This window comes from Drosophila guanche, unplaced genomic scaffold (assembly GCF_900245975.1).
Source record: "Drosophila guanche unplaced genomic scaffold, DGUA_6, whole genome shotgun sequence".
Lineage (NCBI taxonomy): Eukaryota > Metazoa > Arthropoda > Insecta > Diptera > Drosophilidae > Drosophila > Drosophila guanche.
This window is the reverse complement of record NW_022995746.1, coordinates 8,181,251-8,207,805: the sequence shown is the minus strand read 5'-3', so window position 1 is coordinate 8,207,805 and position 26,555 is coordinate 8,181,251. Positions and strand designations below refer to the sequence as shown.

Below are 26,555 nucleotides of genomic sequence, written 5' to 3'. Positions count from 1 at the left end.
TTCTGCCTGCTGCTGCTGCGTATACGTAATGTTTGGTGAGTGTGTGTGTGTGTGTGACGAGTGAGAGCTGTCATAAACAGGCTGAGAAAAGGAAAAAGGAAAAGGTATGCTGTCTCCGCCTTTTTTTATTATTTTTTTATTTTTGTGTAAAGAGCACACTCTGCTCTGCACATCTTTATGTAATTATAATGCCCAGGCAAAATGCTGATGATCATGAAAGTGCTCTTCATGATGATTACTAAGTTATTTGCCCAAGTTTATGACTGTGCAAAATGCACAAGATTTGATATGTACGTGCACAAACCATGTGCACAAATTAATAATCTTCACTCAGGCAAATTAAATTTAAAATGAAATTGCCTCTGGGCGTACCGAAACAAATTTGCTTAGCTTAAGCTGAAAGTCCCTGAAGCGGCTGCAAATGAACACAATTTTGGCAAATGAAACTATTCTTAAATTTACTCGTTTAGGGATTGAATAAATTCCACGTAAACGTATCATTCGGAGCCAAGACTGAAGGCTTAGATACACTTTGAAAACTATATTTGTATTTGCTAATGATTGGTAGTTCTTCACTGCTGCTGCAATATAAACCCTACAGAAAGTTTTGGCTGCCTGTGCGTTTCTTTCTCCCCGTCGCATACACCTCAGTGAAATCAGAATACCCACCTGCAGGTGTATAAATAGAGTCAGAAACTGGCAGGCAATGAAATGGGATAATCAATATACGAGGTTAAACTGCACGTTGACATGTGACGACAACGTGCCAGCGGCTAATGAATGCCAAAAACTACCCGCACTTTCACTCCCTTCTTTCCCTCCCATTCACCATCCTATCCTATCTCTCATGGAACGATATAGCTGGAGCTGGAGCTGGATCTGTGTGCCATGCAAAGTCATGCAAACGAATAAAAACGCTTTTATTGTAATCCGTAATGTCAAAATGCTGCAGCGGATGTTTAGTTTAATGCCATGTGGATGTGCGGACACAGGGAATACTCTTTTGCCTCTCTATTAGCCTATAATACTATCATGTGTGCCTGTGTGTGCTTGTGGGAATCCCACCTGAGCGACTTTATCGCATGCCACGCAGTTGTTTTGAATATGACTCAACTCTGGCTGTATACTTTTTGCCCCTTGGAAGGACCTCAACTATGTGGCAAATGACTTTGCCACACACCGAGTAAAAAAGGTCTTAGCTCTATTGATTATCCATTGATAAATGGTTGACATTCTTGCTCCCTTTTTGCTGGTTGAGCGTGACTTTGCCACTCTCCAGGTTAAATAGTTCAAGAATGTCTGCCACATTAAAAAACAATTTCCGCTAAATCACTTTCCGAGAGGAAGCTGTGGGAAGGAAGTAAGACGTGGCAGGCATGACTCGAAGGGAAATTCCTGTCGACACACATTTCAGCACAAAAGAAAGTATGACAGTGAAAGTAAGCAACACGCCTTATGGAACAAATCAAGTGCCGGAGGGTTCATATTCTTATGCTCTGTGAATGCTTTATGTCAGGCCAAAGGAGGCGAAAGGCAGAGCCTATTGATTTTCAGCGAAACTTGAGACTTAAAGTTTACCGAATTTATGTGGCAGATTAAATTACTGAAATTATTGAGATATTCTTTTTCGAAAACGAACTTCTAGGATACCAAGAGTAAGGTAAAATTATAATAAAAAAGTGTTTGGGAATTACATATTATTATAAAAATAAGTTTAGTTTTTTAACAATTTTATATTGTGTGTTATTATTATCAAAAAAAACTGTTTTAGTCTTACTATAATTTTTAGTACAGTTTTATAATCAAAAGATTAATTGTCTATCCCCATAAAATTACCAGCAGGTTATTCAACTGTCTGCCAGAGCCGAAAACTAAAGCTTATCCCAAAGATTATACGCGCCCTGCGGCATGAGCACAGCAGCATAAAAATCTCAAAGAAATATTAATAAAAGATGAGGGACATTAGTGTCTTGGTTTTGTTGCTTTGCAGCTTCTCTGCTTCTATCCTCCCATTACTGTATTTTTTTTTTGCGTTCGTATTTTTGTATTTTTTGTGAATGTCCAACCCAAAACCGTAAAAGTAAAGAACAAGAAAGCAGAAAACATTTTTACTACTTCCTTTTGCTGTTGGCCAGCATCAGCGTCTAACCTCGAGCATTCTGTTGACCTTTTTTGAAGCTGCTCTGCTCTGCTTTGGATTTTAGCCATTGGCTGGCGATGCTTTAAAGGGTCGACGAATGCAAAAAGAAAATGTCATAAATTTGTAACACTTTTGCTGCGGGGGGACATTGAGCCAACCCCAGACGAGATGACGAGATGCTGAGACAGACGCTGAGATGCTCGAGCTGTCTTTGTCCCTGGCTTGTGGCACAAAGGGATGTGGCTAAACAACAAGAGGCAAAACTTGGCCTCTGGCAAACAATTTGTCACACATACATGGCACATAAATTATATATACACACACAAGTCAGGAGATGGTAGGACTTGGTCGGTTTTTGGGTGCCAGTTTTTGGTCTCAGCATCGGTTTCGGTTTCGGTTTAGCTTTCGCTTTCTTTGACTGTTTTTTGGCTTAGTGTGTGTGTTTTTTTGTTGAGCGAAAGCTTAGTTTTATTAATAAATTGTTTAGAGCACAAACTTACTGACTTGTGTCTCATAAAATATGAGTGCTAAAATATTGGGTCATGGCAGCATCAAAGGCCAGACTCACGAGTACAGCCCTTTCCGATCTCCTTCTGGCCAAATTAGTCATGCGTACGTATATATGAGCCAGTAATTTATGTCTGCGTTGATGTATGTGCCTCAAAGGCAGCGCCAGAACATAAACACATTTAACCTCAGTTGGCATTAGTAAGTTGCCCCATATGCTTCCATCCCTACCAAAATGTCCATAACCTTGTGCCACTCATTCCCTTTGGTCTGCAGTGCGTATGCGTAATTTGATTTTTCGGAAGGAGCTCGCCCGCTGCTTCCTTCCTCTCTCTCTCTCTCTCTCTCTCTCTTTGGGGCTATGATTTTTATGCCTTTACACATTTGTCGCTGCTGGGCAAAGTTCTGGGACTCTTTTGGGTCGCCTTTTTGATTACATCTCAATCAATTGGTGGCCGTTTTATGTGTGCACATTTCGACATCTTTGGGCCTTTCAAATGTTCACTTTTACGACGCCTGCGGTGATTCTCTCAGCCTCTCATGAAAATTTGTCAGCATTTCAATTTTTCCCTCACCCCATTACTCTTTTCCGCCCTTTATATCTTTGTTTTGTTGAAAATATGAGCGTGGGGCTTACTCAAAAGTTTGTTTATATCGAATTACAATCTTATTGTATTGTTCGAAGTTGACTAAAATATTTAAAATTGAATTTGCACTCCAAGTTCAGCAAAAACTGCCTCCTGAAAGTGGAACTTAAATCTCTTAAGACCGAAATAATGCATCTTTGTTGGCTTTAAAGATTTGTCTCAACTTTTGCTTCTCTCTTTAATGTGAACAACTTTTGTGCGAGTTCTTTAAAAATTCCGTTTGAATGCCACCGTCATTTGGTTGCCAAAAAAAATAAAAAAACAAGAATAAACAAAACGGAGGCCCTGGGGCAAAGCGTCAGTCAGAATACAATTCAATTTTGTTTAGCAAAAAATATTCTTACTCTGCTTGAACCTCGGCCTCGTCCCCCTGGCTTTGGTGCTGGCTATTTGCTTTTGCCTGTTGGCTGTTGGTGGCGGCAGGGAAAAAGCTCACTGATCTGAAAAAAAGGGCCAAGTTTTTTTATAAAATTATATTTCATCTAGCAGAAGGCACCGGCAAAGCAGGGGTCAGTGAGGTCCAGGTCCAGGTCCAGGTCCAGGACCAGCAGCAGGACCAGGACGAGGCCCAGTCAGTCGAGTGGCAGCATAATTTTCATTCAATTTCGTTCATTCGTTTAGCGTTTTGCCCAGGACTGCCAGCTGCCTGCTCCGCCTAGATGCATTCATGGCTATTCGCCATCATTTGTGTGTTTATCCACTTAGAAATGAAGCGATTTGATTTCCCGGTAAATGAGGCATTTTCTGCAATCAGTTTGCATTGGCCCAGTCCCAAAATAAAATAATTCCTCTGGGGTAGAACGCAAATTAGAAAATATGCTGGAATACGTCCATATATATATTTGCAGCTTCATTAAAGTGTGTTGTGGTCGCCGCTGTTTTATCCGCATCTTACTTTGACTGGAAGTGCACTTTTAGCACAAATTTCCTTTTCTTGTTGGCAGGCTCTCTCTTTGTTCCGACGCCTTTTAACAAGAGCCAAGGATGTGGATGATGATGATGACGACGACGATGCCAGAGGCCCTCCCGGTTGTCGGTTGTGGGCTGTCGGTCGTTCCACTTTGCCAACACTAAAGTGTTAAATCGCATAATTATGTCTCTCATGGCGCGCACTTCACTAAACTGGAAACTTTTGCCCAGGCAGCCTTTGGCATCGTTTTGTTCTGCGCACTTCTTAAGCACAGGAAAAAGGATGGTATGATGGAGTGAAGATAATAATGTGACAGGTGCTATCAAAGCAGACATCTAGGGACTTTCAAGTCAAGTTTTTCATGCTGAGACAGCAAGGAAATTTCTTGTTTTCAAACATTTTTTTTTGCCATTGTTAACTTTATTACTCGGTATCCAGCAGTCGATCCTTTGACTTCAGTTATCCCTCCTGCTCCATACTCATATGACGCCCGTTTCTTTGCGCTTTTCTTTCTTGTATTTTCCTTTGCGAATTTTTTTCTTACACTATGAGGCACTTCCGTTCGGGCCTGTGTTTGCTTTGTCATCTCAGGCTCGACTTAATTATATTTTAAGTTGACTGCTTGCATTAATGGCACAAAAAAGAAAAAGGCAACCTGAAATAAAAATTGTTTGCCCTCACCAAAGAAATTCCATTCCTCTCTCCTGCCCCAAACACAAATGCAGAACAGAATGAAAGGAAAAGCAAAAGTTTGGCCTAAAGCTTAATGACTAAATTGAGAGCAAGTTTGGGCAACTTCTGAACACACATTAAAGGCAAATAATTTGCATACCCGGGCTGTGCGAAAACAACTCGAAAAGTATTTCACTAACTATTCGAGTGAAAGGGCGAAAAAAGGGACGAAAGCTGAGGGGAAAAATCTGGTAAAAGCAGCTTTAATTGTGGGACCTGCGTAAGAAAAATGGCTTGTAATAAATCTCGGCGCTGGCATACACACACATGGACCCATGAACTCCCGGACCAAGGGACACACGGACACACGGACACGGAAATGAGGGCAGGCCTGGAAATGCGAGTATCCTTAAGGATAAGACCCACAACAGGCGCTTATCTGGGCGTGAATGCCATGATGCCAAATCCCTTGTTGGCAATTTGAAACATTTAAACACTGAGGCCGGAGTCTCGGAGTCAGAGATGGAGAGAGAGCTGGCGGAGTCCGATTTTTGCCCTGGCAACGAGCCTGCGAAACGGCCACGGACTCCTTGTTATGACCATCATGGCCAGGCTCTTAATCTATAAAAAACCTACTCCCACACACATATGAATGTCAGTGTGTGTGTGTGTAGGCGTGTGAGGGCGTAGCGCAAATCCTAACATCCTCCACAGGACTTGGGCTAAACTGTTGCTTTGGTTGCTGCTCGTTTTCGGTTTCTCAGAACAGTACATTAGAGGTATTAACTTGAAAGACACACCAACGCCAATTGCCGTACATGTGTACATTTTTTAGAAGATATTTTGCGACATGTGTCAGCCACAAAGGTGAGACAATTACCTCAGACTGTCATTGAGGCTGTCTTGTGGTGCCTTAGAGTCTGTAATGCCATTTGTATTACCATTTAAATTGTTTACACCGCACTTTGGCCAATTTTTCGCTCTATCAGCCCCCAAATATTAACTTTCAATTACACGATGACAAAATCATGTTGCCCAAACCAGAACGACATCTCCGCCGGGAAACGTTCACTCGTGCGTGTGGGCGCAGACATCGTCGAACTTAAACGATTTAGCAGAGGCAGCGGATCCACCAGCTACGTTAAGCACATCAAAGGGAAACTTAATAAAGAAATGTAGTATTTAACAAAATGAAAATATGAAGTGTTTTTGATGCTAATTGATTTAAGTCGTAATGGATACTCAGACCTAATGCAGGAATGAGGAAAAATGTTTGCTTAACTCTGTGACTTGGGATAATCATTCATAATTAGAGAAGCTAAAACGTATATTTGTTTATACTTAACTGAGTACAATGACATCTCGATTTGGAAAACACTCAACAGAGATGCGAAACTAGAAAAGTTTCCTGCCAAAGACTTAAATTTATGCAAAATAATCATATGGTGGTGGTAAATCTAAAAATTTAAATGCAAATTTCAAACTCTCCATACTTATCAAGTGAGAGAATAATAATTTCCGAGTTAATTAAGCTTCCAAGGCAGAAAGTTTAACATTATTATGTAGTGGTTCTCAATAAAATGTCAGTTTTTGAACTCTCAAAGCGAGCTCCCACTGTATTTCGAATCCCATCCGCAACCGTGTGAGCAAACAGTCTGACAACTGCCTCTAAATGTCTTATCAAATATGAGAAGGCAATGCGTGGAAGTGCGTCAGATGCCTGAACAAACAGAATTTAAGACGACGGAATCTCCAGACCGGGCCCACGCATCGTATGCGCTTTGCATAAGCGTCAAAGTACATTTTGTAGAGTTCCGCATGAATTGCGCTCTGATGATGACAACGAGCGGGAATAGTCATGAAATACAGACACTGGGAAAAGCTGAAAATAAAGCTAGAATGAAAACGAAGATTTGAATACCCTTGGGACAGGCACCAGATTCGGTTTAAGTTTGTTAAATTTGAGAGCAAGTTTGCTTACAAGCCTCACAGGTGGCTCGGTTGCAGCCTCTTCGGAAAACCCTTAAGATTCTGTGTAACGAAAAAATACAAACAACCAGAAAACTTTCGGAAAGAGTGTAAAGTGGGTTTGCTTTGCATAAGTTACAGTTGCGGAACAGGGCAGAAAAAAGTCCTGTCTGAGTCGGTTACAGCGCTAAATCGGTAAATTGCAAAAACATGTTGCCACTCCTGGAGGAAGGGACATCCGGGAAGAGCGCGTTGATTGTATTTTGGTTGTCAGCAGCGTTGCCGTTGCCGTCGCTGTTCCCATTGCCTTTGAATGACTGATGAATGAGTGGAAGTGCAGGCCCCCAGAGTGTAAGACTTTGAGTATGGTGGGTTTACGTCGACGTGGAAGTAAGAAAGGCATGCAAACAATGCTGCTAAAGTGGAGAAAGATAGAGACACACACACACAACGACTGAGAGTGAGACAGTGAATCGTTAAATGGACAGATGTGGAGAGAGGGACAGAGGTGCGGATGCCACTGGGGAGCGTGGGTGAAACCCTCCTTTTAGGGATTTCTCACGTGTTTCTTTAGCTCCCATGCTTTGAAATGCCTTTTTTGCTAATTACAAATTGGAAAATGATAAATGAAACAGATTGAAGCACACAACGTGCGAAAACTGCAGTGTAAACTTCTCTTACATCATCCATTAGTTGACTGCAAGTAATTTTAAACCAATAAGCACACAAAGGAGTGCTCTACCCATACATGGACAGTGCACCCATTACACCAGGCCATGTGCCGCGCACTGACAGGCCAAAGCATCCCATAAATAATTTCGTTTTGAGCGTCGACTAAATTAAATTTTTAATCATTATGCGAGCATCATCGCCCGACCCCACACAATTCCTCATAAAATTGAGGAGGAAAAGAGTCATAAAATGAAATTATACGCATATATCAGAGCATTTCGCTCAAGAAAGCTGCAGTGCAAAGAGGAACAGCGAAAAAATGGAGAGACTAGAAATGTAGTTTTTAATTAAAACGAGAAGCTAGTTAAGGGGCAAAGTTCACAGCCAGCCAACGGGAACGTGTTAACACCCTCCCCCAGTTTCAAGCAAAACAAACTTATTCGGCTGAGATGGTCTTTAAGGAGGTGTTCTTTGGATCTTGGGGTGTTTGGTCGTTAGTCTGGTGCCTGGAGCGCAGTACAGCTCCCTCCATTCCCGCTTTGTGGGAGATTGCAGTGGCTGAACGCAGCGGGAACAATGGCGGTGAAGGATTTTGGTTTAAGCCCTTAAGCTTTAAATGCGCGCTTTGACACAAACACACACACACATACCAACCCATTCGCTCATAGGAAAATGAAGAAGCACGCAGACACCAGCATTATTGGCATACCGCAGGCACCACATGGCGTATGGGCAACGTTCTGCCATCTAGCAGGCCGCGGCAGCCTTTAGCCTTTAACATCAGCATCAGCTTATCTGTCCAGCTGCACAACGACTAATAAATGTCTGTAAATTAGTTATCAAAGTGCCACGGGAATGGCTACGCGTAAGGGTATGCGAATGCGGAAGAGCCATCTCCGCTTAATCATAAACCCATCTTAATTAATACGATGCCAGCGAAGCCCGCATTATGTCTGGCCACATTCAAAATGGCAGCTTAGACTTGATTAATTTTTACAGCACTGCGGCAAAAAAGATTACTTTATGTGAGCCATTCAGGAGGTGCAAGAGGGAGACAATCCAATTCAACAAATTGAACAGCAAATATCTGTAATAAATTGAAATTAATTGCTCCATCTTTTGCACTTATCAAACAGTTTAGGAAATTAGTCTCCCATTGAATGTTTTATCACGCCTGTCAGTTGAAAAAAAAAGACACTGAAACGTCAATTTTGAGTCATTAATCACTTGCGCAGCGATAATTTATGCAGAGCTCAAACCATAAATGGCCAGCGAATGATACGGCCACAGCTTCATTGCCGTTCTATTGTCCTCCACAAATTGGGTTGAATTGAATTGGCCATTTTCTCTCCCTCCTTTTTGCCTGTCAAAATTGTCATTAATTTATTCAATTTTCCTCGCACTTTCATGCTGGATATTTTGGCAAGGAAAAACTAACTGAAATGTTCCCTTAAATTTGCATTCATCAATTGGATACATCTCTCTCCCTTAGCTGTCTCCGCTCATTAGAATCACTTTACACTTTTTGCTGAGCATTTCTGTGAAAAGAACATATTGTGCGTCTGTTTTCTTTTTGCTACTCCAGTTCCTGTGAATGGCATCGACTAATTTATCAATGACAGCGACTTGGTAAATACTTTGTGGGTCTTGTCCAGCCAAAGAGTTGAAAGAGGGACCAGGCCGGCGGCTGTTAACATTGTGTCATAGTTTAATAATTATAACAAAGCTGCCAGAGGGACACTTGGACTTTATTTGACTTTGACCGACAGCCTGTCATTCGGTTGTCGAAGCTTTTTAATTACGTTTCCAGCTGCAGGAATCTCAAACGAAATGGGGCCATTCTTGCCGTTCAAATATTTGACGCATAACATTTTTACGAGGCATTTTTCCATTAAGATTTCTTCTCTTTCTCTTTCCTTTTTGCAAGTGCGTGTGCGTCCCATGCATCGACTTTTAACACATCAACCGCAAATACCGCATCTGATATATAGGAAAACTCAATCAAACTGTTAATCGACTTGTGGGGGCCCTGACAACAGACTCCAGTTGCAGGCCCTTTGACAACTTCAACCTCCAACCCTATGCCCTGGCAGTCGTGCGTGGATGGATGGCCGCCTCGTACCCTTTTGATTGTTTTTTCTTTTTCTCTTTTTCATGAATTTACAAACATAAAATGTCAATAATATGTTTGCTATGGGCGCTGTGGCTCACACCGCTCTGAAAGTTCTCGTGTCAAATGTATTTGCACTGCATTCGGGGGTCGCACTCAACTCAATTTCATCGAGCAGCCGGGCATCAGACCTCCATCCACATCCACAGCCCTCGACCTGCACAATATCAATAGGCAATAATAAATATTGAAACGTGTGGCGATGAAATTGAACAGTTCAATTTGAAGTATGGCCCAAAAGGGAGACTCTGCAGATAGCCACTGATTTGATGGAGTTTAAACAAACCCAATTCCATTAGCAGCCACCCAATACAAACGTCTCGTTTTCGATTCATTTCGACCTTGACACAAAAATCTTTCTCTAGATCTGCTCTTGTCTCAACTTCAACATAGAGAGAGAGAGAGCTCTGTGAGAGACTCTCAAGAACTGTCTGCCATATCGTGTTCACATCTTTTAGTTGTCCCTAATGCATCCACAAAGGGATATTTATTTCGTATTGCTCCTTAAAGACGGTATTATTGTTCGCGTTGACTAGTTTGCAATGCTGTGAAAGGAGAATTTCTGTTAACAAAGTTAAAGGAAATCGTGAGCTCTGCTTTACTTTGTCTGTCCACATCTTTTGTCCAACGAGACACACATGTATCCTCCCTCGTCATAATGGATAGTCAAGGGTATATAGAACTTCGGTTGTCAGTGCTTCTGGGATGTCTCCTCAAAGCTCATCAGTCTGTGATTTAATTGGAATGTCTTGGCGTCTCGAAAAAGTTAAATTAAACGAACATAATGAAGAGGCACAAGCGGGTGCACAATGTGTGCTGCTTTCCGAGGAGACTTGCGGTGAAAAGATAGACGACCAGCCCGTGCCACAGGGAAGGTGCTACCTTATTTCCAGGGAAATATATGATGCTGTGGAGCCACAGCCACTGCCACTTCCTTGGTCCTTGTGTCTCTCCTTGAGATGATGCCAGAAGTGGCAGCAACAATGTGGCATTTTTGTGGGCCCTCCTTCTGCATGTTTGTGGGTGTGTTGGCCAAATGAACAAGCGGAAACAATTAGCGTTGTAGCATTATTTGTAACGTGCCGTTTGGCTGAGGGAATCTCTGCCTCTGCCCCGCGCTGTCCGTCAGTCTGTAATTAAGAGTCTCATTAAAAAATGATAAATTTAAATGGAAACATCTTCCACAATGGCCCGCTCTCCCAGGCAGACCAGACCAGACCAGACAGTCTCAAGTGCACTTTGAGACACTCGAGGGGGTGGAGCAGCGTAATTGAAAAATTTGCCTTTGCAAATTTAAAGCCAGCTCAAAGTTTACGCCAACAAAACCCCAAACAGAGTTTGAGCAAAAGCAAAAGCAAAGGGAAAATCAAAGTAAGCTCAAAAGGGAAAACTATATGGGGGAGATTCTTTGCCATCGAACAATTGCCGCCTTTAACCCCTTGCCAAAGCTGGACTTTGTCTGACTGTAAAAATCGAAAAGTTTCACAAGAGTGAGTTTAGTTTCTACTTTCTACTGCCAGAAATGCACTGTCATCCGACAATCCCTGACTGCACTTTAAACTCGGATTCTCGGGGAGTCTTCGCTTAAACCCATTTCCGAAATTACCTGATAAACGCAATCCAATAAAATAAATTCCACATTGTGTCCGCTGTCAGATCGAGTGGCATTAAACTGCATTTAAAATTAAAGCCCTCGCACACAAAGTGTATTAAAATAAATCACTGAAATGTGAATGGAGATTGTTCAGCCAGTTCAGGAGGATGGAGGTCGAGGATAATTGAAAGTTAAGCCTGTAGCAGGAGTACCTTAACTGGATCATCATGCTGTTGCTTTTCTTGAGCTTGTATCTCCAGCTTAATGCAACTCCTTGTGCGTTAGTATTTCTTCATCGCTTTGGCATTTGCAATTCAATTAAGAAGATACTTTAAAAGGGACAGAGACAATGGCTAACTGCTAACTGCTAACTGCTCGGACCAAGCGGGCGTGAAGCGTTAAAAATGCAATCAAAAGGCAGACAAAAGCAGCTGTAACTGTGACCATGACCAGACCAGACCAAAGCCGGACAGGTGCTGTCTCTGGGCTGACAAGCAACAGAAAACCGCGACCAAACCAAACCAAGGCGATGACGATGACGATGTCGTTTCTGGGACGGCGTGACGCGGCGGTCAGTTGAAAGTTAATATCTGGTTGCTGTTTGGGGTTGGGGCATCTGAAATTCAAGCCTCTAGAGTGGAAGTGGAAGTGAAGGGTTCTTGGAATCTGCTGTGTTTTTTTTTTTGTTTAGTCTGCTGACCACACGCACAGTTTGGAGGCTGCTGAAAGGTAAATTCACTTAAAGACTGAGAATCAATACAGAGGAACGTCTCTCCTCGATGATGGTGGTCAAGGTGTGTGTGTGTGTGTGTGTGTGTGTGTGTAGGACACTAATCCCTGTTTTGGGCATCATTGCCTCAAAAGATTGCTGCTCATTTGCCGTGCCTAATTGGCCAATGTCAGCTTAATGTCCTCCCCTGTTGCTGCTCCTTCTTTCCGCTTGGCCAGACTTCCGCCTGGGACATGCACACCCACGAACACAGGAAGAGAGAGAGAGACAGGCAAGCCCTCTGTGGGCTTTGTGGGTGTGGCCAAAAACTAATCGCATTGAACAAATGACCCAAAAAACAGGCGACAAAATCTGCAGCTGATTGCATACACCCACAGCACACTCACACTCAGCCAAAGGTTATGCCTGGGCTATTTTATATAAATTTCCTCTTGTCCTACATGAAATTTCTCACATTTGAGTGTGAAAAAAGTCTAGAAAAAATGGTAGGACGTGCCAGTTGTTTATAGACAACAATTACAGCAACAACAACTGGACACGTGTGTGTGCGGGCGGATACAGAGGTACAGATCTATAAACGACAATTTGGTTTGCTCATGTAAATCCTCCCTCCACCCAAAGGAAGGTCAGCGAGGCTTAAAGCTCTCTTGGTTTCCCTGTAAGTTGTGGCTTGCTGGAGCTTAGCCTTATGGCTGGCTGCCATGCAATGGGCAGCACGTGGCATATTCCGGCTCGACCTGTGCCTGATCCCAGGCTATTTCTGTGTGGCCGGCCGCCCACTCTTGATGCCAGACCATGCCTGATCCCTGTTCATCGTTCCTTCTACCAATCGCATGCACTGCACGTTCTGCAACTAATCGCTCAAGTCTTTTATGCCTTCGAGGGCGTTCGAGGCCCAAGGAGCAGCTTCGTGACCATGCAGCATTGTATATATTCCCGCCACTTCCATTCCTTCTATGACCACGCGTCTCGGCCACTTTGCTCAATCCGAGCAGCTTACAGATAGCCCCAGGACTTGCATTGGAAATTGATAAAACCATGTTTGTCCAGTGCTGAGCCGCATGTAATGATTCTAAATTGCTGAATTTTGGCAACAACTGAGGAAGCAAATGGTTTATGTTTGTCAAGTGCTACATTTTCACGAGTGCAATATATAGTGAGTGAAATTTCTGGCGCTCTTTTCACCCTTTCTGTTCTTTCATTATTCATGAATTATATATATTTATGTGATAAATTGTTGCGTTCAACAGCTATTGGCCTTATAAATGCGCAGCCATTTTCGTTGTCTGATGAAGCCCATAACTTAACAAGTGTGTATGGCAAAAGCGCTATCGGACACGTCTGAAAACCATAAATGAACCCTCAGGTCAAAATATACAACATGGATTTACCATCAGATCAAAAAATCAAGAAAATATTACATGAAACATCCCCCCGCAGGCTTTAAAATAATTTTGTGGCACGTTAAACTCCGACAGGCGGCAAATAATATAAGAAAAACAAAATCAGCAGTCAGAAAAAAATATTTGTATGTATTGTAATATAACCTCTCAAGCGTAAATCTAATTTATCAATTTGGGCGAACAAAACCCAAAAAAAAAATATTTTTTTCGTTGCGTACATTTTTGTTCGGGAAAAGTTCGGCTGGGCAATGGAATCGTATGTATGTATGTGAGCTGCGATTCTCGATGTTCATTGCCAGCTATATATACAGTATATTTGTATAAACATACGTGTGCTATATATATATGTATATAAAACGTGCCCCGGGCCTTGCAGTAATTGGCAATAAATGTGTTCATGAATTTTAATGTTGCCCCACGTCGGTCAGCGGTCGAAAGGCGCAAATCGACCACGCCCACACACCGCCACCTACCAGCATAATTCATAATATTATGCCAGATGTTGCGCCCTCTCCGTTGTATTCAGTTTTTGTTTTATTCTTTTCGGGGGGCTTAGCCTTTTGGCAGGAATTTAACGTAATTTGATTTGGCTTGGCTGCTCCCTTGGAAAATATTGAGATTTATTTGGTTTTGAATTGAGGCTCGCAAAAAAGGCATTAAATTTAACACAATTCAGAGTGACCAACAAATGAATACCCAAGCAAATCAGAGTTTATGCGAAAGTGTAACTGGAGACGGAGAAGTCAGAAGGACCTGCCTTTCCCCGACCACTTCCGCTTTGGCTTAGGCCAAGGTTGAGGTTGAGGTTGAGGATGAGGATGAGTGGCAATGGAGGGTCTGGGCTCTTGGCTGTGAGCAAATTTGTGTTTGATTTATCATATTCAATTACAAAAGTAGCGAACGTATTAAATGCCACATCCGTTGAGTGTCCCAAGAGGCGTATGAGTAATTTTGTACTCACTCATTCTACTCGGTCTCTTTTCTCGGATTGCTTCCGGTTTTACTCGACTCCACTCTGTTATGTTTCTGTTTGCTTTCTGTGTGGGCAACGGGCCAAACAAATTTGCCAATGTTTAAATAGGGAAAGGCCTGACCATGGCTTGGCATACGCTGAAAGCTGATATCAGCAACTACTTTAGATGCCCATGTTGGCTCCGCTCTTCTCCCTCCCAGAACTTTCAGCAGGTTCGCGTGCGCCATGTGCAGGCCCAGCAAAAGTTTACCAAAATCCAAACGGAGCGTGTAGGACGTCGGATGGTGGCCGGAGGAGAGTGCTGTCCCGGTCTTTGGATAACGACTCTGACAGATGCTGATTTCTGGGCCATCCATCTTTGACAGACCAAATTACCGAGCTTTGATAAAGGTTTCCAATGAAAATGTGTTTAATTTGTGTGTGTGTGTGGTATTGGGTTAAAGGATGAATACAAATCAAAAGTTGAGCCGCGTTACTTTTCCACATGCGTCTGTGCAGATTCTCCTTTTTGTACTTGCAAGTAGTTTGCCATTTTAAATGCACTTTTTGGAAGTATATTCTGAGAGTTATGTGCCATGTTAAATTGAGTGTGCGTGTGAGAGAATAAAGAGTTGGAAATGTGCAGCAGGAGGAAAAAGTTCCTCACCCGGAAGCCGCCTTGAGTGGTGAGCAAAATGTGTCCTCGAAGCGGCAGCGGCTGTCGCAATTTTTCACTTTTACCGCAGCAACTTTGCAGAAATATTACTCAACTGCGCCCAGCGGCAATATCCTGACAACAAATCCGGGGAAGTACAATGCATAAGGTGCCGACGATGAGCCGGCAACTTGACAGTTGCTGCCAGCCAGACAACTCTTTTCGTCCGGACACTCTCTGCTCCCTTCGGGCCCTGGCTCTGTTCCTGCGTTATGCCCAAATATGTGAAATGAAAAATATGCTGCACATAAATCCTGCGGCTTTCGCATGTAACCGAGAAATGTCGGCAAGAAACACAGCGGCTCCAAGGCGCACGAGAATATTCTTTTGGCGAAATTCAATTTTCGAATGCACATCGCAGGTCGTGGCTTTTAGGCAAATTGAAAACTGGTTAACTCTGGTGCCAGTTACGTGGCTCTCTTTTATAATTTTGGACTCCTTTTTTTCGCCCTCGCCCTCTGCTGTTTTCTAAACCACAATGTGCTGTGGCTAATTTATGCAGCACGTTGGACTGCATCAGGACCACAGCAGGACCCAACCAACGCCACAGTTTATCGTTGGCCGCGGTGCGCACAAGTGTCCTAGTGCCGAGCTCCGACCACAAATCACCGAGGTCAACATGGCCAGCGTATACGCAATGCACACACACACACCACACACATGCAAACTATGTAACTATGTAACAAAACCACAGAACTTACTGTTTTCCAAAGAGAAACCAACTAGCAACAAAAAAATAATGCAAGAACTACACCAGCAACAAGAGCAGCTGGAACCATGTCAACATGTGACACCACTCTTTGGATCGGTGTGAGATGAATGCTGTGCGAATAACCATACATATACGTATTTCTATATGTACAATATATACGTTGATCTGTTTGTTCAAAAATGCACAGACATAACGAATGGGTTTATGCATAAATCTGTCAATTGTACACCAACGCATAGAGGAACGTATAGCGGAAAGGTCATAATGTTACGTGAAAGAATTCTATGTATTCCTATTGTCCGTATGTAAATTGTAACTGGACTACCACTTGACGTAATTGGCAGCAAAAACTAAACAGGGGAAAAGTTAAATTAGTTGTGCGAGACTTTCAATCACCTGGGTAAAGCAATTAAAATGTGTTCGATTTGTGAACGCTTCGTTAAAGTTTCAGGGAGTAGCATAAAATATTCATTGCGGAGTGTGGGCTAGAAGTGAGGCCACAAAAGGCAAACGCCACTAATTGCATTCACTAACCACAGAAATGAAATAACTTTTTCACGTTTTTTTTCTCATGCCATCTCCACTTTCTCTTTCTCTTTCTTTCTCTTTTCCCGGTTCTCTCTTGCTCGATGGCGTGTCTCCTGCAGATGCTTTTGAAGTGGCTGCTGTTCAGCCTGTGCATAATGCCGGCCATGTTCAGCAATACGAGAAGGAAGTGCCCCGTTGAATGCCAATGCAGCATGGATGACTTGGATCGTTATCAGGCCATCTGCACAAAAGGTAAGTGGCGCAATAAATGCAAAACCCAGAGCACAGCGACCAGCGACCAGAACCGATAACGGGGAAATGTGCTTGCTTATGCACAAAGAATGAGGTGAGCCAGAGCGCCTCCCCAGCCACAGTGTGTACCCAGAGGGGTGCCATCATAATTACACATCCACTCCGATTTGTGTGCACACACGCACACACTCCTAGATCTGCAGGACATTACTTTGAAAAGCTCAGCCATTCATTTTCTTAAATGTCTGACAATTTCAATTTGTTCAACTGTCACTTGCCGTCGTCGCTGTGGCTCCAGCCAAAGTTTCCCCCTCGAGCTGGCCATCTTCTGCCGCTTGGTCTCCCTCTTCCTTGGGCGAAAACACACACACTCAGAAACACCATCTACGAAAATCTATAATTTCAATTTAACGCTTGTTTGGTTAGCACACATATTGTAAGTCCTTGAGTCGCTTTGAATGCGAATTGCTTTCATTCGTTTTAATTTCATTTCCAAAAACTGTTGGCCATGGATTATGGATCTTCCATTTGGTTACAGGATTACAGTTTTGTGTTCAACTGAATTGAGGAAAAATCAGCAAGAACGTTGCATGAAAAATGCCAAAACAAATTCCTTTATTCGCAGCTGGAATTTAAAAATTAACGCAAAATGCAAAAGAGTTTGTTAGCTAAATGTATCTATGGCTAGTTTAGACTAATGAGCAACCCAACATATTTTGGCATAACAAAGAACAAGCCAAAAAACTAGCAGTACAACGCGAACAATGAAATAAAACTGTGAGCGCGTTCAAATGTGTTACAATCAGCGCTAATGTTTTGCTTTTTATATGAAAATTCGCACCGAGTGCTCGGTACAACATAAAACAGCAGCAGCTCCAACAACTACAGTACAATGATCGCATTATGATGCAACTTCACCCTTAGACATATGCATATGTATTCATGTACATATGTATGTGTACGCACAGCAGTTGTACATGCATCCATGTAAAATGCATAAAGCCCAGATCTGAAGCACTATTCTGTGGCACACAATGGCTTACAAAAGTAAGCGAAAAAATTGTGCAGCATGCAAATGTTGAGGGGGGAAGGGCTAGAGGCAGGACCCAGACCAGAAGGAATCGTTAATGGTAACTGGGATCCGCTTAGTTGGCAGTACGAACATTTGTTGTACTGGCAAAAATTCTAAATAGATTCCAACTGGCTGGCTGGCTGGCTGGCTGGGTGGCTGGCTGACATTCCACCAGGACATGCTCGACATTGTTGGGATTTTTATGCAAAAGAAATCTCGCTGGACTCTACGTACTACCTGCAATTAATGATCTTGTTGGTTTTGTCAGGAGCCACTACTGTAGCCAAAGCACGTAGATGCTCCAGTTTTTATTGCGGCTGCTACAATGGAATTAGTTCAAGTGTCCATTGTGCAAACCAGTCGACCTCGACGACCACTAACTTTTATGCTTTTGTTTTACAGGTGGCCTCAACTCTCTGCTATCCGCAAATGAGCTTGATATTGACGTGAAAGTCATTATCATACGTGGACCCAGGAACTTTATTACGATTGGACCTGCTTTGCGGCAGTTCATGAAGCTGGAAATCCTGCGCATCACAGACTCCAATCTCCCTGCCATTGGTGCCGAGTCGTTCTGGGGCCTCAAATATCTGCGGATATTAGGTGAGTAATCAATCGCTTTACGATGCTGAGCTGAGCTGAGCTGAGCTGAACTGAGCTCTTAAAAGCGCCTTAATAAACATAAATCAAAAGGCGGCAGCGATTTCAATTTAAGCAGCTGTGCGTAGTTAAAGCCCCACCCACCGATATGCAAATAATATGGGAACAATCAAAAGACGTGCCCAGGACAGCCCAGAGATCGGGCTGCGGTTGTCCTGCAGCCTCGTTAAACGCAAACGCAAATAAAGGAGCGAAAACATTAAATGAGCATTGCAGGATAGCGACGAATGGCACCCCATGTAGGGGTCTGTGGATTTGTATATAAAGTTTGTGCAAAATATCGTCTAATTAAGACTGAGAATATAATCAGTTGCCGAGCCCTGAGTAATGCTGTTAAGAATCTATAAAGTCTTTCAAAATCCTTTTTCAAGTACTTTCAATCACCTCCCATTCCGTAAGAGCATCCAAAGTTCCCCATTTTACAACCAGAACGTTGTTGTCTTGTCAATAAAATTGAAATTGATGCGCCAAACAGCAAAAAGCGGCCCGAAAAGAAAATAAGATTGGGCCAAACGAACGGAGGGAGCCAGAAAAAAAAAACCCAACAACAAAAATCAAGTGTAAAGCCAACGAAAGCATTGGCCCGATATCGGTCGGGGCTTTAAACTTGTTTATTTGTGCTTTATGTGCGGGCCCCCCGCGGACGGTTTACAACTCCAGTTCCTGTTCCAGTGGCAGGCGCCCCGGTCCCTTCCTCCCGTCTCGCTTCGGGACAGAAACAGATACCCGGTCCCCAATTATTTACATGCTCTGATCTTATTTTTTTTTTGCTGCTCGCATTGGCTTTTCATTCGCTTGTCAGAACTTACACATGCCACAAAAAGCAAAGTTCTACTGCAGTTGGGTTTTTGTGTCCTTTTTTTTTTGGGAGCCAGCAAAGAGCAGCAAAACAATTGGCTTTCGCATTTCCTTTAGCTTTAGCTTTTCTCCCATTTATATTTAAATTAATTTTGCCAAATGTTTAGACGGGGCGTGGCAGCCGCGCAGCTCTTTCGCTTGGAGACAGTCATGGGCATGTTGCCTAGACAATGGGGCGTATGCACAATGTGTTTTATGTGCGGCATTAGGGCGCAGGAAATACGTTTGACGGTTGCAGCTTTTGTCTTTAATCCCTGCCTACCCACACGTAGACATAAATATTTGTGGAATGCTCGTATGGTGTCTGTTACATAATTTACATTTTTTTTTTGCATATTTTTCATGTGGAATTATTGACATATTTTTGTGGACGAATAAAAACAACAACAACAATTGCCACCACCATCATTCGCTGTCACGTGCAGATCTGTCCAAGAACAATATTACCAACATCACGGAGAACAACTTTCGGGGCCAGGATAATCTCATTGAATTGGATTTATCGAAGAATAAAATTTTACGCATGGCCAGTTCAACGTTTCGTCATTTGACGGTGAGTACAAGGAGGAATGAATGGATGACATGACTGATAGCTATTTGTTTGTTTGTTTTTCAACTTAATTATGAGTCTACTGCTGGATGGATTTGTCGCCTGCCATAATTAGCATTTAAAATTGGCCGAGCTGAGAGCTTAAAGCCATCTGAAATCGACAGAGCAGCAAATTATCTGTCCGACAGTAATGATTCGCACCTAAAATGAACTTTGTGTAAAGGACTATCAGGTGGATCAGCATACTCCCAGATTAACCGATTGCTCTCCGAAAATTCTTTATTCACTTGCACTTCAATCCTAGCTACACATTTGTCCATTCCTTGTTATCACAGAGCGAAGGCCCAAGGACCAAGTTTAATCTCAAAGATGATTGCAATATTTGCACGAGTACATTTTGTGCCTCGCTCCTTGTCATAAATTTTATGGAATTTTTAATAGCAAGCCGAAATGGGTTTACCTACTTTTTTTCGGGCCAAAGGGAACAGTTTCTACGTGCTTGAATTTAAAGTTCTCCTTGAGGCCCCAGCAGCAGCCAGCAGCGAACGGAAGTGCCAGTGCACCAAAAGTTAGTTTCGTTGTCTTCAATTTGCTTTCGATTTTGTTTTCCACTGCACTCTAGCGACTTCCTGCTCCTCCATCCAGTATCCTCCTACTGCTGTTGCTGCTGCTGCTGCTGCAGTTTGAACTTTTTTGGCAGTTTCCGGAGCGCTCCCGTGCGGACCCTGGACCGGGGAATGTTTGCCTGATTTATGAATTATTAGCTATAGTCCTGTACTTGATCATAAAGTATTATTATTAATTTAGTGCATGCCATAATAAACTTTGTAAATTACCAAAACCCTTTGCTTTTACCCAGGATCTGCGCCGTCTTAATTTGGCCGATAACTCAATCGTGGAGCTTGTGCAGCGAAATTTCTTCATGCTGAGCAGACTCAAGTACCTGGACCTGAGCGGAAATCCGCTCCAGGATTTACAGCCGGATGTATTCCGCGATGTGTCGGTGAGTGTTTTGATACAAAAGCAACGCCCATCCTTCTCATTGTTCTGTGTCTTGCATCTGTATCTCCTCGACAGGATCTGAAAGTACTCAAATGCCGAAATTGTCAGTTGAAAAAAATCAATCCACAGTTGTACAATTTATTGCCGCTTTTAAGCGAATTGGATTTGGGACGCAACGAGGTTTGTCGCCTTAGCTTTAGAGTCTCTCAAGTATTTTTTCCAATTATTTCCCCTTTTTTGCTGTTGCTTGCAGTTCAAGTTCCTCGAGAAGGACGAATTCCGAGATGTGAAACGTCTCAACAAAGTTCTGCTCGATGGCAATCAATTGTCTGTGGTCGTGGACCAACTCTTTCGCATGCAGAAAAGTCTTAATCATTTGGGTGAGCCACAGAAATTATACATCCATACACTTAAAAACTCTCAAGTGACCGCAATTTTACTTTGCCCTGCCCCCCCTTTCTTATCCTACTTTTTTCTCTTCGAACCCTTTTTAGATTTATCGTACAATCGTTTGGCCAAAGTGCCCAATGATTCGTTTTTGCAGCTGACCAATCTAACATTTCTGGACTTATCCTACAACAAATTGGTGCGTCTGGAGCCACAATCTGTGCGGGGTCTGAGCAATCTACTGACGCTGAATATTAGTGGAAATGTTCTAATGGATCTTATGGAAATGCGCGATACTTTCGAGGTGGGTTTACCATCAGTCTGGCATCACTTTCCCTCTCTTAAAGCTATTGTCCTTCCAGCTCATTCCACAGCTAACACATTTGGCCATTGCGGATATGGGTCCATTGCCTGTTGGCCTTCTGACACCCTTCAGGCAACTGCGCTATCTGAATATCTCTGGCAATTCTTTGGACAACATGGCACTGCAAGTCATCGATCCTTGTCGAGACCTGGAGGTAAGTCCAAGAGTACACATAAACATCTCTCTCTCTCTCTTTCTCTCTATTGCTGTATTCAACTCTTCCTCCCAAAGATCTATTGTTATTCTGGGCCAATTTGTAGAATATTTCACCGCTTGGTATGGCCAATGTGAAACATTGTGACAACAGGATGGCAGAGGACCCTTCAGCCATTACTATTTGCAGTTTTCGTTAGCGTTTGCCATTTCTGTTTATACATTTCTGACAACAAGCCAAACCCGTGGCTTTATTTCGTTGCAAAGATACGACTATCCCCTCCGTCAGGCCAATGTCCTTGTACGTGCCCCACGTCCGTCAGTCAGTCAGAGTCGCTCTCTGCTCTATCTGCTCTGGTGCAAGAAGCACTCTACTCTTCTTGTGGATTGTTTTCATTGCAAAGCTCGGAGTGGGATGGGGTTGAGGGTCGGTCCTCTGCCACCATTGAATTTTCTGTTATTGTTGCCGTGGACTATGGCAAATTTATTGTCCCTGCAACAACAATCATTTTATAGCCATTAAGCTTTTCATTTTAATTGAATTTAATTGTGTATACACTTCACTCCAGAAATCCCCCCACACAAAAATACCCAAATTGCTTTTGCCCAATTCCTGGGGACTCCTGTGGGTCCGTCCGTCCGTCCGTCCATCTGTCTGTCTGCATCCTTAGCTAATTGTAATTTCAGCAGCAGCAGCAGGCTTTTGCCATAAAAATGAAACTCTACTTGCTGCAGCCAACCCTCTCTGCCTTTCCCTTTCCCTCTGTGTGTGTTTTCTTCCCCTGTAATGCACTTTTAATTGAACTTTTGTGGACATTTTGCGTATCCGTTTCATCCACAGTATTTGGATTTATCTCGAAATCAATTATACGGCATAAATGAGGACACTGCGCTACGGATTCAAGGCATACGCAATGTGCGACTCGACAACAATCCCTTGATATGCGATGAATGTCACATGGGAAAATTAATAAATGTCGTGCGGCAAGTAAGTGAAATTCAAAGTGGAAATCAAATAAATACCGACAGCAGCAGCATGTGCGTTGAAAATTTCAATTAGTTTTCAAAGCCAACGCTGATTGATGATGCCTCCAAGTGCCGGCAAACTCTACCCGATGCGTTTTCCAACGAAGGCTGTTGAGAGACGGCATTCATCATACAAAATACAGTCCATTAGTATGTCAATTAAATCAAAAGAAATTCCCCTTAAGAAAGGGCAGAGGTAGTCAAGTAGAGACTCCACTGCGGATGCGACTGTCGAAAATGTGCTTCGGTGGAAAACGCATCGTGTAACAGAAGCTTTATTACAGTGGCCAAAAGCTGACTCTCTCTGTGTTTTCCTTGCTCTCCCTTGTAGCTGCAATGGAAATGGGACACATATCCAATTTGCTTTCTGCCGAAAAGCTTGCGAGGCGCTGAAATAAATAATTTGGACATTGGCGGGCTGCACACGTGCCTGGATTACATCAGCGATGAGGAACAGAATGCGGCAAGCACGTCGTATAATTTTCTTGAGCACGGTAAGCCACAGGGATAAATTGTCCAAGGGGGGAATGGGCATCTGTGGCAAGGGTACTTGCAATTAAAATACGTGCTCTAGCACCTGAATGTCTCCTTAATCTCTCTCGTTTTTTCAAACTGCAGGTGGCCTCAATACTCTGGCCATTTTGGGTGGCATCATCTTTGTGCTAATTGCCGTCATTATATTGTCGCTGGTGGCCTGCTTCTCCAAGAATCGAGCCCGCTACTACACCCGGGAGGATCATCTGAATGGCAGTAAGTAGACACAGACCTAGACTGAGATTAGCAGCAGCTTCCATTCTTACATTTAATTACAACCGAAGAGAGGTGAAAGTAACTGGCAATTCGCCAACTCCAGGCGAGGCGTCGAAATAAAAACTGGCCAAAGACATCCCGCAATTTATGTTGCCTTGCTGGCAGGCCGGCAGCTACTTGCACGCTCATGATTCACCAAATTAAAAAAAAAAGGAAAAAGTCGCCGCACTTAATTAATTACAAGAACGTGCTTCATTATGCTGGGTCCTTAGAGTCAGTGCCCATACCCTTACGCACTCCCTGCTCTACCTAATTGAGGACTAAATAAATTTCACACTGACCATGCAGAACCGAGCCGCCAGGTGGGAAGCAAGCTCACCTGAAACTGGCCCAGGGGCTCTGCCATTCAGCAGAGCGTACTCCCGGGTAAACGCTACCGAAGGGGAGTCCACAAAAAACAAAAGCAAACTTCTGAATTTACGCAATTGTAGCATTTCTGCACAAACAATAAAATGGCCTTAGAGGCTGTCGCCTTTCCGCACGGAAACTTTTTTTGCCACACACAAAAATTCGATTCCCACGATAAACGAACTCGGCCAAAGAGAGGAGGAGAGAGAGAGAGAGAGAGAAAAACGGACAAAAGAGAATACGAAAAATTTTCAGCTGACAGAAGGCAACAAAAAAATACCCAGGAACCCACCCACTGGGTGGTGTTGTTCCTAGAGCTGAGCAAAAAGTGGGTGAAACTGTGACTTTTTCCCATGGATACCAGCTGAAAGATACTCCTCTTAAAGCTGAATAAATATGGGTTAGAGCTGGGTCTTTAGGCAGCTACGATTGAGAGCTCCGAATGCAAACAAAAAGGGAGTTAAAAAGGGACTACCAGAGAGACAGGAGACTTTTTACAAACACTTTCTAAAGGCAGTCCAATTGAGATATTTTTCTAAGATGTGTGCTACGAAAGTAAACTGTGAATTAGGAAGTAGATACTCGCACAGTGTATTTTCAGGAAGTTCCTAAGTTAGTTATGAAACTCACCAATAAATACCACAACACAGCAGAGCTCAGAAAGCGGATGAAGCTCTGCCTTAGGGCAGTTCGTATGTTCAAAAACAAAGAAAATTCTCCATTATGCAGTGACTGCTGCTATCGCTGATACTCATTTGCTTTTGCCGCATTTTTCCTTTTCCCTTTCCCTTTTGTATACTCCTCAGGCGAGAGCAAGTGCTTGGAAAAGAATTTGGAGGCGACCACAATTACAACACTGGGGAATGGCAGTTCGCCCACAACAACAACCACACTGACCCTGGCCACGTCCCCAACCCCGGGCAATGGAACAGCAGCAGTCGGAGGAGCTGGAACATTATCTGGACCATTAGTACAAACCAATGGACATGGAGTGAGTCCGAGTCCGGGCAATGGCAGCACGCCAGCCCATGTGGCAGCCGCCTCAAGCTCCGGCGAGAACAAGGGCAAGGAAATCAACTTTACTTTCCCCATTGATGATCGCGTCTGTACCATCGACGAGCTGATGCTGCCACCGGCGCCACCTCCACCAGCAGCGTATCAGCACCACCCCAGCATGGGCAGTCTGATGTACAGTGTGTCGCATTCGCCGGGCAGCGGACCGGCTGGAACAGCCACCACCATGGCCGCTGTGGCAGCTGCAGCGACTGTCATTCCTCCGGGTGCACCCTCTCCAATGCCAACGCCCGTGCCCACTCCAGCCGAGGCTGTGGTTGTGGTGCTGCCTCCGCCACCGCAGCCCCCACAGCTACAGCATCACCACCACCCGATGGAGGGGAGCCTGGAGCCTGGAGCCAGCCTTCGTGAGGTGCAGCAGCAGCTGGTTCACTTAAACAGCACTCTGGAGCCGCTGGTCAGCGTTAACTGACCCAGGGGCTTAGCAACATCAGTAGCATCCGCGGGCAAGTTTGCCAAGCAAACAGTAAGCACGACACCGACGTAAGCCGCATCCAAACATCCGCACATCCGAACATCCGTAGAGCTGAGCACTACACTGGCACTGCAGACGTGGGGCGTATAATTAATGACAGTGCGGCAGGCAGCATTGTTTTCGGGGTCAAATTGGAGTGAAGTAATTAGGATTTGAGTTTGCAATTAAGTGCATTAATCATTCGGTCAGTTGCTACAGGCCGATCATCATCATACTCATACCCTGTCTACGATCATACTGCCATTTTCACAATTAACAACTTTAACTGGAGTTTCACTAAGATACTTGTAATTTAATTTTAAACACACACATTTTTTATACAATTATGCTCGTCTGTATATAAAATTGGTCTAAATTTAAGCAAAAACCCGAGAGAGAACCCAGTTTGAAAATTAATTTCGCACATTTCAAATGTGATAAATCCAAGTATAATCTGTAAATAAATATTAAGCAAGACAAAACCATAAAAACTAAAAAACTGAATGTGTAATCCCTAAGAGAGAAGACAGGATGGAGTACATTTGTATATTTGGCCAATGCGATTCAAAATTGAGCAGCCGCTGTTTGAGAATTTAAACGTAAATGAACTAAACTTAAACCCAGTACGATAAAATAGCACGTAGTTAGTGGCATAGATTTCCCAGACACATATACTTATACATATAAAGTTAGCAGCTAAGAACAGAAACGCATTAAAGTTCAATGTCCCATACAAAGTGTCACTTTTAAGCAGAAATTAAAAATGTTTTGAACGAACCGCAAGTAGAAACCCGAAACGACCTTTGTGTTTCCCATGAATTTTGGCATTTTTTATCTATAAACTTAAGTCAGAAAATTGTATTTATTTTACACGCAGCAATATCCGAAATCCATAATAAAGTGTGACTGTTTATGAAAGCAAAAAGTATTTCTAAAATCAAAGCAAAAGGAATGGAATGGGAACGAAAAAAACCTGAGCAAGCAATTTATTTAATAAAAATTCACACCGACCGAGCGACGACCGCATTGCATTCTTGCGTCATTTGCGGTTCTCGGGGCGTCGCCACTTGGCCGCACTTCCTGCCTCGGTTCGTGCCTCACACACATACGCTTCCCCACCTATCTATCTTGGCCCATTGTGTGGCAGCTGAAATTATGTTGGTAACATGTCGCTGAGCATGTGCTGTGTCCGGATGGCGTGGTGCTTCCAGCCCCCCAAACGGGT

General features: G+C 43.3%; 1 protein-coding gene across 2 annotated transcripts in view; it reads left to right on the top strand.

Annotated features, from left to right (window-relative positions):
• Positions 1-25,934, top strand: part of LOC117582023 (insulin-like growth factor-binding protein complex acid labile subunit) — a 50,986-nt gene extending 25,052 nt beyond the window's left edge. Inside the window, exons 4-15 of one of the 2 annotated variants that reach the window (XM_034269548.1) lie at positions 16,440-16,572; positions 18,047-18,247; positions 19,588-19,715; positions 20,572-20,715; positions 20,790-20,894; positions 20,968-21,094; positions 21,209-21,405; positions 21,464-21,619; positions 22,460-22,606; positions 22,976-23,138; positions 23,263-23,394; positions 24,597-25,934. In XM_034269548.1, coding sequence (XP_034125439.1) covers positions 16,440-16,572; positions 18,047-18,247; positions 19,588-19,715; positions 20,572-20,715; positions 20,790-20,894; positions 20,968-21,094; positions 21,209-21,405; positions 21,464-21,619; positions 22,460-22,606; positions 22,976-23,138; positions 23,263-23,394; positions 24,597-25,288 — 2,325 coding nt within the window. In that variant the 3' untranslated portion in view covers positions 25,289-25,934. The remainder of the gene's footprint in view (positions 1-16,439; positions 16,573-18,046; positions 18,248-19,587; positions 19,716-20,571; positions 20,716-20,789; positions 20,895-20,967; positions 21,095-21,208; positions 21,406-21,463; positions 21,620-22,459; positions 22,607-22,975; positions 23,139-23,262; positions 23,395-24,596) is intronic. The other variant, XM_034269549.1, reaches the window with a different exon arrangement.
• The last annotated feature ends 621 nt before the right edge of the window (positions 25,935-26,555 follow it).